Genomic DNA, 12,513 nt, shown 5'->3' on the forward strand with positions numbered 1-12,513 from the left:
CAGGGCGCGGCCGCCATGTTACGGCGGGTGGGGCCGTGAGGGCGCGGCGGACTCGTCGGCGGGTCCCTGAGCGGCACGTCCCGCCCCGGGTGTGCAGAGGTGGGGCTTTGAGCAGCCGTGTGTGCCTGAGCAGGGGGCGGGTATCCCGGGCGGCACCGGTGGCCGCCCAGTCCGTCCCTCAGGGGTTGGGGTCATCTATGAGGGCTGAGGTGCCCCGTTCCTCAGCTTCGCTCCTCTCCCGGCCGTCCAGTTTCCCCGGATCGCTTCTCGTTTGTTATCTCGTGGGCAGAGCCACAAAAGTGTTGGGTTTTTTGGTTGTTTTATTATTTTTTTTTGTCCTGATGATCAGACTTCCCGGGGTGGTAAAATGTGGAATTCGGGTATTGTCAGAACCCATAGGTTTGGGTGATGAAAACTCGTTTGCCTGCAATGCTACAACAAAAAGGTGACCCGTCATTGCTCTACAGGTGGGGAAATGAAGGGCAGCGAGGATGGGACACGGAGCAGTCAGTGTCCCCCTGGTGTCCTGTGACTCAAACTGGGCTAGTACATGGGAACACAGAGATGATTCAGAATGATTTCCAAACCCACCAACAAGGGGGGTCTTCAGCTTCCTTGCAGATCACTTTTAAGGACATTGACTTTAATTCTGCCCTCTCTCCATTCGTGTATCTCAGAGGAGCACGAAGTTTTCCTGTCCCTGCTGGACCCTTCCAGAGCCCAGTGGTGGAGCCTCCGAGGAGAGATCTCACTGCCCAGCCCAGGGATGGCAACAGTGACACAGATCAATGACAAGGAGGCTTATCTTGGTGAATGTGGCAGGTTAAATCCTACTTCAGACTGCATCTCTAAAACCTGCAGTGTCTGTTTTCTGGTGTGGTTTTTTGTTTGTTTGTTTTTGTTTTGGGTTTTTTTGGTTCTTTTTTTTTATAAAATGGTGCTACTTCCTACAGGTGATCTTTTTCCTTCCATGGCATAAACACAAACATCAGGAAACATGTTTCCACTGTGAGAGTGACAAACACTGGCACAGGCTGCCCCAGGAGGCTGTGGAGTCACCATCCTTGGAGACACTCTCAAAAGCTGGGTGTGGTTGTGGGCAACCAGCTCTTGGTGCCCCTGCCCGTGACCTCTGGAAGGCCCTGCCTCCCTCAACAGTTCTGTGGTTCTGCGAAATAATCAGGGATCAAACCCACCACCTCCAAATGTACAGCTTAGCCTTCATTATGGGCAAGGACAGGAGTCCTCAGTTTGTCTCTAACTTCAGAAAACCTCCCGTGTTTTATATTGAACTTACATGGTTCTTTCTATAGTTGCTGCCTAACCTCTGTCTTGCTGGTTAGGAACTCCCCTGTGACTGGAAAGATTGCACAGCAATCACGTCCTGAGGATGAGAAAGTTAAATCTGGGGTTTCAGTGTCTTTGCTGCAGACATGGAGCTGCTGCAGAACAAATGGCACTGCCCAGTGCTGCAGTTCTGAGAGTCACCACTTCCACTCCTTTTTTTGTGGAGCTGATCTGCAGGTGAAGCTGCTCCCAGATCCAGTGCTTAAAGGTGAATGCTAGTGTCTGTTCCTGGGTCATGGTCAGGCATATAAATCCTGAGCTGTTCAAAGCTCTGGCAGGACTGAGGCGTTTCTGAGGAGCTGCACAAGGAGAAGTTCACATGCCCCAAGACCAAGCATGCTGCTGGCACAGTCAGGTGCTCCCAAGGTGAGCACAGCAGAGGGGAGTTGCAACTTTGATTTTTGATGCCTAAATTGTATTAAAACTTCAATTTTGATACCCAAATCCTCATTTAGATCTATCCCAAAGTGGTAATTCCACCGGGAAGGTCCCTGGGAGGGCTTCGTGGCAGATTTCTTGTGTTTGGCTCTTGGTGCAGTGAACTGTGATTTCAAACATGAAGACCCCTACAAGGAGAGGGAAGGCAGGTTAATCCACATCCATTCTGAGAGGGTTTAAAGCTCTTGTTGGCCAAAAGGGGAGCTTAAAAGGTATTCAGGAGTCGTCCTGTTTCCCTGCTGACAAATGCAATGTGATGTTTGTGTGAAAACAGCTCTGACACATGGGCTTGGAAGCACAGCCTGATTTTGTATCAGTGCAGTCCTTAAGGAATAAACCTACTAACCACAACTCAGAAAAACAAGCAAGATGCTACTGACAAAAAGTTAAGACAGATTTTTCCATTAGAAGCTGAAGTTTTATTACAGGATAACAGTACATAAAGCACATCTAAAATCGATGTGTTCAATGCACTTAATAAAGGTAATGTAATATTAAAGGTACAGTTTCTAAGTACAATATAACAACATTCATATTAGAATGAAAATTGGAGTATTTAAAAGACAACATTAAATCTCTTATTTTTACAGTCATATTTACAAAATGAATCAAAATACTTTTTTCGGGACCGAGTAAAATAACAAACTCGAATATAAGCAGGCTATTGTAGGGGTGAGCTGGAAAGGTCCATGAGGGGGACAAGTGAAGTGACTGGGTAAAGATCATTAGCAAAGGTTTAGTACAATACCACTTTAGTATTCCTCTTGATGGCTTACACTTTATTGTGGCTAGAAAAGGAATTTATACATACTGTACACATAACAGACAGCACATATTTACATGTACAGTATCATTGCATTTCAACTTGTGTGTATTTACAGAAATCTGAGCGTTTCACTCAGGGAGGTTTTTTAAGTCTGTGTGCTTAATCTTCAATCTGATGTGTGTTTGTAATCAGCATTGATTCTGGCGTTGGTACACTGAATATTTAGTAAAGAGGGAGGAGAAATGTTAACCAAATGGTTTTGCATAAATATATCAAACTGTTCAAACAATGGGGGAACGTGTTCCTGGCATTACCTGTAGGTTGGAACGTACAGATTTAAGAGTAGTCCTTTTCTCTTTCAGAATATCAAAAGGTGACTCAAATCAACAAGGGAAAATAAAATTGTCATGGCTTATATTTAAATAAGATTGTAGCTTCAAGAGGTTTTTATAATTGTCCTGATAGTGTTTGCAGTTAAACATTCCACTTATGAAAATATACCCACGGTGCAGTAAAGTTTGTATTTGTTTTTAGGTCAACAGTATGTTTGCTGTTTAAAAAAAATTATTTATATATATATATTCCTTGGATTGAGGGTATAAAAGCAGTGCATGGAAGCCAAGAACCATGGCTTTAAAATTCACTACCTTCTATTATCAAAAAGTGCAGTAAACAGAAACATTGTTATTAATAAATTGCTCAAAAATCTTTGCTAAAGATCTTATAAATTCAGTAATATTACAGAAAAATTCTAATAAATATTTAAAAGGTTAATTACCTCCTTAGTTAGATATTTGATATCCATCAGTTTTTAAGAATGAACATGAAAACAATATCTAGAATGAAGGGAACAGGGGACAGGAGTACTTTGAAGGGTACATGGCTACGTAAATTAAGGTATACATGAAAAAAGAAAAACAAAACCCCCATACCTGACAAAATGTTGCAAATTCCACTTCTTAACGAACTTTAGTTGCTACTGGCTGTCCCTGGATATGTGTGCCTGGTTCTAAAGCATATCCAAGGAGGGAACTGAGCCAACCATCCCTATGGAGGAGTTCCAGAACATTCCTGTTTACAGGCACGGCAGCTCAGTGCAGGCCCGGCCCGGGCACACCCCCACGGGGAGCGTTCAGGTGCCATCCCGAGGGAGCAGGGAGGAGGCACCCGGCACAGAACAGCTACACCCTTCCTGCAACAGCCACAGAACCACCTCCCTCACAGCCAGCACGCTGGAACTGCTTCCTACTGGCACGTTAGATGTTTCTCTTGGGTTTGATACAATACAGGCAGACTGTTTTAGTAACCAAAAGGATAACAAGCTGGACAGAACATTTTTAATAACGTTAATAATTAATAATGTTAATAATGTAGAAACAAATTCTACATTTGATATCAAGTATCTGTACCGGTGAAGTAATTTTCTCCTTATTAAATATACTATAGAATAATTTATATAATGACACTATGCATTTAAAGAGAAAACCATGTCCCAAATCTTGTACTCTGATACAGGTACTTGTTGGGCATATGTTGGTGTATATATATATATACACAAATATATATATTTATATATAGTTATACTCAGTGAAATTAACAAGACCCAAAGGTGGTATTGTCTAGGAATAAAAGGGGTTTGTTTTTGTTCACAAAAGTAACTTATCTAGCACCACACATCAGAAAAACACAAAAATAGCACACTCTAGTTCTAAACAGCTATGTCTAAAATAGATTATATAGTAAAACAGATATTATACAGCATAATGTGGTATTTGATAAACAGATAAATATTTGCACTGTGTAGGCTGTTTATAGTATAACTTTATCTATACAGAATGAAAGCAAAAAGTTAACTGTATAGAGGTGAGCAGAACAACATTAAATATTATGACTCCAAAGCAGAGACAAAGTTAGAGTTGAAAGAATAGAGCAAGATAAAATGTTTACAGGCCATTACAAGTCCTTAAATTAGTAGTAAAATAAGGAATCAGTTGCTCAAGTTTAAGAAAGCAGTAAACAAGAGATTGCATTTACATGCAGATGTCTAAAACTTGTATTTCTTTTAAATCTATGCACAAAAAGTCATTTGTTTTTATTGCTTGACATTCAGTTATGGCTAGAGTATTTTTAACCTTTTTTTTGTACTTTGGAAACAAGAATATTGTTAAAGGTGCCATAAAAATGGACAACATTGAAAACAGTTTGCAAATAAACCACCTAACACTGCAGTTCTTTATACATTTTAAAAAGCCTTGTCTGGGGTTTGTCATATGTTAAATATATTTAATCTGGGAAAATACATTGTAGCTTGAAGCCTCCCATTGGCCCAAACATCCAATACAAAAACACTTCTCCAGAAAAGGAGCAGGCAGACAATACAGTTACATAGAAAGAAGCAGCCAGTTAATGTCCTAATACTTCAAACATTGACCACTGTTCTGGGACTTGTTCGAAATCAGTGTAGAAATGAGGAACGTTTTGGATTTCCAGAGGTGTACAGTACGTTTGTGAACTACAATTCACTGTATTGCTTATGAATCCTCTGCCTTAGCAGAGATGAGATTACAGATTGCAAGTTCCTGTAAGGGCTGTGCATCCACACCGACACTCTGGGGGGTAACCCGGGCTAGTGTTTCTCAAACCGAAAGTCACAACTCGTCATCTGGGCGCTGCCGGAGCGTTCAGATCGCTCTCAGAGGCGAACGCCGCTCGGGGTGGGAGCGGAGCGGGGCTCCAGCGCGGCCAGCCCTGTGCTGCCCAGGGAGCTGGAGATGCAGCTCAGCCCCACACCGGGGCAGCCGCAGGAGCTGCCTGGGGGCTGCGGGCGTTTGGAGCAGCCCAGAGGTCCCAGGAACAGCAGCTGCTCGGCTCCCTCAGCGAGAGGCTGCCACTAATCACAGCTCGGTCACATCCCCGCCCCGGCAAAAGGGGCTCATGCCAACACAGAGAGAACACGGCCCCGGAGGTCGTGCTTTCAGAACCCCTGAGAAACACTACCACGGGAGAACAAGTACACACAGGACATGGGAACACCGAGAACAGGCACGTGGTAACAAAGGGTGATGGCACACATCAAGTTGGACAACTTGATTGTGAAGCTCAGCTTGAAGAAGTGATGAGACGATGAGGGAAGACATACAAGTGAATCTTGTGGCAGAAGAAGTGAACCCATGAGTATTGATCTGAAGCCTTTATCATGTTTTGTTTCTTATTTGGATAGCCTACTTATTGCTATAAAGTTATTGCTATATTCTACCAATGATAAAGGCAAAAAAAATACAAACAGCAACATTACATATGGAAAAGGTAGAATACAGCTTCTGTTGTGATGTTAAAATTCTATTTAGTACCTGAATGAAGTTCCAAAGATAGACTGTATATTCTCCTAAATGTTACACATTTCCCCCCCAAGTCCAGTGACTGAGCATTACGTAGCGAGCCATTATCACAGTACTAGAGTTAAAGCACATACTGCAAGGATTTTTAAATAAATACTCCTTTACATTTGAAAACTTTGCTTTTTGTTGTTGTATTTGGTATCTGTATGCATGTGCCCTCATTTCCACCAAATGATTTACTGACAGGAATATTTAAACAAAAAGAAAATAGGAGGCTCATATTCAAATATATTAATGGATGAAACTTTTAAAGTAATAAATATTAGTATTAATTATGAAAAAATAATTCTAATAGTTATATTTCTCCAGCTAGGGAAAATAAAGGTGTTCTGTGCAATCTGAATCACTAGCACAGGTAGAATTTCATACACTGAATACTCAAGAGAAAACTGCTTATTATTTTTGGATATTGTATAGTAAATGCTGTTTCTGACATTTATATTAATAGGGTTATCTACATTGGGGAGTTTAGGAATGTCTAGGGAAAAAAATACACATTGTTTGCACAGCTTATCCTGTGTAACCTGTTCAGTTCATCCACTACAGACTGGGGACTGTCTATGCCAATCCAAAAAAAGATACTGTAGTGTTTGGCTCATCCCATTGCACAGTTAAACATCTGATCGATTGTCCATTCTAAGAGGAGGTTTAGTTGATGTGCAAGTCTGGAAAGAACGGGGTCTATTATGATCAGCAGCAGGAATTCTCTGCTGGAGCTGCCAAGCACACCAACTGATCAGGAGGTCAGTCTGGCTCAGCCCTGCTCTGCTGGGGAAGGCCATTCCAGGCTCAACTGCCTGGCAGCTGGAGAAGCCACTTTCCCTGGGTGCTAAGCAATCTAAAGTAAACAGCTGGAAGCCAAATACCCGTGAAAAACCCTCAAAAATGCTGGAAAACTGGTGCTTTCTGCAAGCAGACAGGTTTGATGGAGAAAGTCACTCTCTTCCCAGCATAACCAAAGGCTTGAAGTCTTGCTCCCTTTGTTCGTAGTTTGTCCCTGCTTTAGTGAAGCCCCAACACACAGCTCCTTGGGCCAGGCTTCCAGCAGCCTCCAGCCTGGCACTGGGCACTTCCCAGGCACTGCCAAACCCCTCGGAACGGCTGTGTTTGCTGTACTAGACACGACAATGTCTCCAGCCTCAGTGTTCCTCTCCACTCAGGTCTTTGCTTTACCATGGAACATCTGCAACAACGCCAGACAACGTCTGAAGTGCTGTTCCTGTACTCCTGCAGATCTGTGTCCCTTTCTGTGTGACTTCACTGCTGCCACCTAACCATGACCTTTTCATTCCTAATGTACTACCAGCCACTGACCTGTTTTCTTTGACAACTTAAATACTGAAAAGCCATTTCCTGTTGCAGAACACTGAATTTCAGCTGGAAAAATAGTCCTATCGTTATAAAAACATCCAGAGGGGACTGAAATCAATTTCAATCATTTATTTAGTGGGTCAGCATTTATTTCCTAAAATATAACTGCGAAGCCTTTGCGCTGTTTGGAGTTTTGTCTCGAACAAAATAGCGACCAAAAAGCAGCCGTGCTGCAAAAGTGAGTCAGAGAACGAGGCACACACGTTTAGCTAACAAAAATATCCAGTTCTCCTGTGCCTGGGGGAGGGGGAAGGGAAGAAATACAAGCAGATTTTTTAAAAAGCAATTTGTTCCACCAGCAGTACTGGCCACCCTGTTGAAGAGTTTTAGAAGATCCCTGAGCACATTAGTTTCTGCCTCATAACCCCAGCTCCAAAATGATAGGGCTTCTCTTGTTGGAAACGAGATGGATTGTCATTCACAGTTAAGTCAATCATAAGGTGCTTATCTATTTACCCTTTTTTTCACCAATCAGCACAAAGAACTGTCAGAAAATAACTTTTATTTTTCTTTTTTAAATAATAAAAGGGCACAAAATTTAAACAATCAATGTTTTGTGACAGTGGTTTAGGATTATTATCTGGCTGCCCCTCAACAACAGACAAGTGATTCAATCGACATTCCTTAGCAAAAAAAAAAAAAAAAAAGAAAAAAAGGAAAGAAAAGAAAAAAGGCAAAAAAAAGAAAAATCCTGTACAAATATGTATTTTTCCCTGAGGGATCAAGGTTACACCCGCAAGTGCTCTATGTACATATTGCACTGTAGAGGAATGAAGAACATGTGCAAAAAAAGCAACAATGATTGAAGCTTACTAATCAAACCTTTTAATCATGACTGCTATGTCATCTTGCATTTTGGAATGTCGGAACACAGCTATTCCTTTAATCTAAAATGTAAAACAACAAAAAAAAAGGAAAGAAAAAGAAAAACACACCTCTACTATGGCACATTCAATGAAATAAAAAGTTTTCCAAAGACAAATAGACAAATTCCATCAAGAAAATAATACAAAGTTCGTTCGTTTGTGTTTTTTTTGTTTTTTAGAAAAATTACATTACTTTCTTTCATTGTTTCACATTACAAAATCTTTTTTTTTTTTAATGTTTACACAAATCACATTTTATTGCAGGAATATTTCAAGTGCCATCAAACATTTATAGAAGGGTTAAAAAAATAGAAGTCTCTCTAAAGTGGTCCAGACAAGGCTTTGTATAGAATAAATCTTTTTTCCACCTTCTATTTTTGACTTAAGTATTTTGAATACATTTTCTTTATTCATTGACACTGAACAGCCTAGAAGCAGCCACTCACACGGACCCACACAAACACTCGTGTGCTCACACAATGGACTCTCTCACACACACACAGGTGCACATACACAGATATCTTGGTATCCAGACTAAGAGAAGCTAATAAAGAACAACCAAACTTAAAAACAGCCTCCCTTTTTTACCTAATCCCATAGTTTTTCAATGTCAATCAATGCTGGAGGGGATGACACACATTAGGGTGGTTCCAATGACAGGACAGTGCCTCCTTCTAGAAAGCCAGAAAACATCTCCATGGATAGATATAACCCGATGAAAACATCTGTGCAGACTCTGAGGACCAGGTCATAAACCCTAATATATTCCTTTCTCTTAGCTGTCCTAGTGTTTTATTTGTAGTGAACTGGGCAGATTATGAAAATACTCATGAATATCCACTGACCTCAGGTATGTTTTTAACTGAGGATCTGTTTGAGCATCTGACCCCAGCCCCAGTCCCAGAGGTTGGGCAGATGTGTTTGCTCTGCTCTGCTGGTTCTGGCAGGGCCATCCCTGCCCAGCCACCCCAGTGTCAGCCGGTGTCCCCTTCCATAAAAGCCTCCTTGGCAGATCTCATCAGTCCCTCTGCCAGGCTGCAGCCCTTTCTTCCCCTCTCCATGGAGAGCAAAACAAGAATTACACTCTTTTGCCCAGTGGCTGTTCCCTGGGATCAGGAAAGCAGAGTTACCTGGGGGGTGTGCACAGCCTGATTTAACAAGGGGCCAGCACAGGAGCTCCCACCAACAAAAACGACAGCCCTTTCTGGCCTGGAAGATCACTGTCAGCTAAGGCCCTGTCTGAAACCTTTTACAGTTATGTACTGTATTAGTAAATGCTCCAAAAATGGTGTTGTCAATGACTTAGGAGTGTAAATATGCCAAACTAGATTCCAAACAAAACCACTGGCACTGAGGTGCCTGGTAAAGTACTAATATTCATCAGGAAAAGGTAAGAAAAAGGATGTGACTGAAAATTAATCCCCATATATTTTACCTGGTAGTCTACATATTGTCACAAGCAGGAGTTGTATTTTGCTCTCTAAAAACGTACAGGTCTTACTTCAGTACTCATTAGTTGACACTGAGATTAAGTTTAGTTGATCTTTACAGGACTAGCACCTAAGGCTGGTCACATTCAGAAAACATTTGTTAGTTAAAAGGGTTGCTTCAAAAATAGGAACAGACATTAGAATGCAAGTACCATATCGTGCCAGTTACTCCAATAAAGTAAACAATGATTCCAGACGTGTTCCAGTGGGATGGGGAGGGCACATGCTGGGCTGAGCCCCCTCTCCAGGAGCAGCAGGATGGAGCAGCAAAAGACAGCTCTGGGGGCTTTTCCCAGGAGCCCTCTCCTGACTCCACCCCAGTGCTCCCAGGGCTGCAGGTGCTGCCCTCCCACACTCGGGGTCACTGCTCTGGGGAGGGAAGTGATGCTCCTCTCCCTCCCTCCAAACCCTGGAGAGCAGTGACAGCTCTGAGCCTCCCTGATGGGAACACTGGAACACTTCAGGAGGTGTCACAGCTAAATGTCTCAAATTGACCCCAAAGGAAACACGTTCAAACCACAGAATAAACCTGTATTTTGCTAATCATAATCCACTGACCCCGTTCTCCTTTTTAAAATCCTTAGGCTTCAGTGTGCTTCTACTCACGTGTTACTTCTCAACAACTGTAACATACGTGAGATTGTTGACCCTTGGAAACTAAAGCACATTCTGCCTCATTCCTTTTCCTTTTTTGAAGTTCCCAGCTTTTTCTTTTGTACTTTATCAGAAACCTCCTTTGTGCAGGCCCACAGGGCATTCAGTTATGCATCTCCATCTCATCCAAACCCAATTACACATCTCTGGCTCAAACAGTCACAGTTCAGTTTGTAATGTTGTTTACTGTGAATCTGCCTCCTTCAGCACTGGGTTTGCTGCCAGATTTGCTCAGAGACAGAATTCTTCCTGGAGGGAATGTAATTAATAAGACTGCAAGATTCAGCTTATTAGTTGGTTCTGCAGTACAGGAGTCAGAATTACAGAATGCAGATTTATGATATTAATGATTTCCAGGCATTATACAGAGTAGAACCAATGCTTTCTAGCAACAGTGTTGCCTTTACTTTGTTAGTCCCCATTTGCTAAACTTTAAAGTGCTTCTTTCTAAACAAGGAGAGCAATGGACTTCTCTGATCAGCTCCCTGGAACTGAACTGCTGGATGCTGGAAGAACAGGGGTCAGGGTCTCATCTCCCTGCAGTCAAACCCCTTCTGGGTTTGCTGGGCTCACGTTTGAGTCTGAAGGCATTGTTTACCATATGGAGTACAAAAGTATGGAATATTATGTATAAAAATTACTTTTCCACATACATGTCATACACACATACTTTTACTGTAGATACAGACTTGAGTATCTTCAAACCTGGATTTATGGTGGGCAGAAATACACCATTTAACAGCCTGATTTTTCAGAGGTGCTGTGTTACTCATTTGGAAATGAGCTGCAATTGCTTAGTTTGACTCTGACAGTGAAACTCAGCACCTTTGACAATGAGGCTTTTGACTTGCGCACTTAAATTTGAATTTAGGCATGTAATTTTAAACATCCAGGTTTGAAAGATTTAAAAATAAAAGTACCTTTGAATTTAACATCTGGAAAGATTATTTTTATGTAGAAAATTGTCATTATTTTGAACTCTTTAAAAAAATCTGTAACCATTTCAGGATATGACCAGCCTCTCTTTAAAAGTAACATGGAAAACAGCAGCATAAATACCTCCCAATGTACCAGTACCTGCCAAACCTTTTTCAGTTAAACTTGAATTTCTGGTGCACATGCAACACAACAATGAACACGCTAGCATTTAATTTAAAGAAAAAGGTGCAAAATGAAAGTGCCTTATCAATTCAACGAGAAAAGCTATACCAGTAACTACATTTTATATTAATTAAAACAATATATAAACAATATCTCTTTTGCTATATATAGTCTTCATGCCCATTTACCCTGTAATATATTATAATGCTATTGTTGCTATTGCTATGGACCCTTTTCATGCCGTTCTGTCTACTGGCAAACAGTGGTAGGTGAAAAAAATCGTCCTTCATGAAACAATGAGCAAGTTGTGCAAACTGATGCTGAAATCTCTGCACCTCACACCAGTCGCTGATTATTGGGTGGACTCTGTTCTGATCAACAAATTGATTGTTCTGTCAAAAGTCTGGGCAGTGAACTACACGAGAAAACAACCTTCTGACATTAGTACCCTCAGTCTGTGTAAACAGAGGTCAAGGATTGAGAAGCTGAGACAGAAAAAGGGTCCATATTTGTAGGCATAATGGAAATCATATGCATGAGAAAAACAAGTTCAACTTTGTGTCATTGTTTCCCATCCTTCGCCTGACCCCGACCGCCAAGAGATGTGCAGTGTGTTGGCTCCCTAGGTCTGTGCAGGGCCATATAAAGTGTCTTGGTTTTCTTTCTTTTTTTTTTTCCTTTTTTTTTCCTTTCTTTTGTTTTAATGTTTGTACTTCAGACATTCTAGAAGTGCTTAGGTGATACGTTTACCCATCAATTTGCATTGCTGGCTCAAACTCTGAAGTGAACAACTCCTTGTAAAGTGGAGGAAAATGAAGTCGCACAATGTCTGGGTATATTGCTTTAAATGCCATAAGCTTTTCTGTATGTCGTCCACACAGTGCTCTTAAAGTAGACACTTTGCATATTAACTGTAAAGAGATGAACAAAGTCATATGGTCATACACGGAACCAGCCCTCCCGATCCTGCTGCAAGGATTACACTCTCCCAAACACAACTGTTCAGATTCTGACATTTCAGGGGGTGTTAAAGGTATTTACGTAATGGACTCCCAGCTCTTTGTGAAATAATCTTTAAGTTC

The 12,513-nt window shown here is 41.5% G+C and overlaps 1 protein-coding gene and 1 long non-coding RNA gene across 4 annotated transcripts in view; one reads left to right on the plus strand and one right to left on the minus strand.

Annotated features, from left to right (window-relative positions):
- The first annotated feature begins 17 nt into the window (after positions 1 to 17).
- On the plus strand, positions 18 to 2,800 carry LOC114001887. The gene is made up of 2 exons (XR_003545691.2): positions 18 to 99; positions 678 to 2,800. It is a non-coding gene; the product is annotated as an uncharacterized LOC114001887 (long non-coding RNA).
- A 2,452-nt stretch (positions 2,801 to 5,252) lies between these two features.
- RORA (RAR related orphan receptor A) overlaps positions 5,253 to 12,513 on the minus strand; it is a 358,502-nt gene continuing 351,241 nt past the window's right edge. For all 3 annotated transcript variants that reach the window (XM_039387663.1, XM_039387661.1, XM_039387662.1), the window contains one exon: positions 5,253 to 12,342. In XM_039387663.1, the coding sequence (XP_039243597.1) occupies positions 12,178 to 12,342 (165 nt within the window). In that variant the 3' untranslated portion in view covers positions 5,253 to 12,177. The remainder of the gene's footprint in view (positions 12,343 to 12,513) is intronic.

This window comes from Pipra filicauda, unplaced genomic scaffold (genome assembly GCF_003945595.2).
Source record: "Pipra filicauda isolate LSUMZ 115617 unplaced genomic scaffold, ASM394559v2 scaffold57_size4234018_pilon, whole genome shotgun sequence".
Classification (NCBI taxonomy): Eukaryota; Metazoa; Chordata; class Aves; order Passeriformes; family Pipridae; genus Pipra; species Pipra filicauda.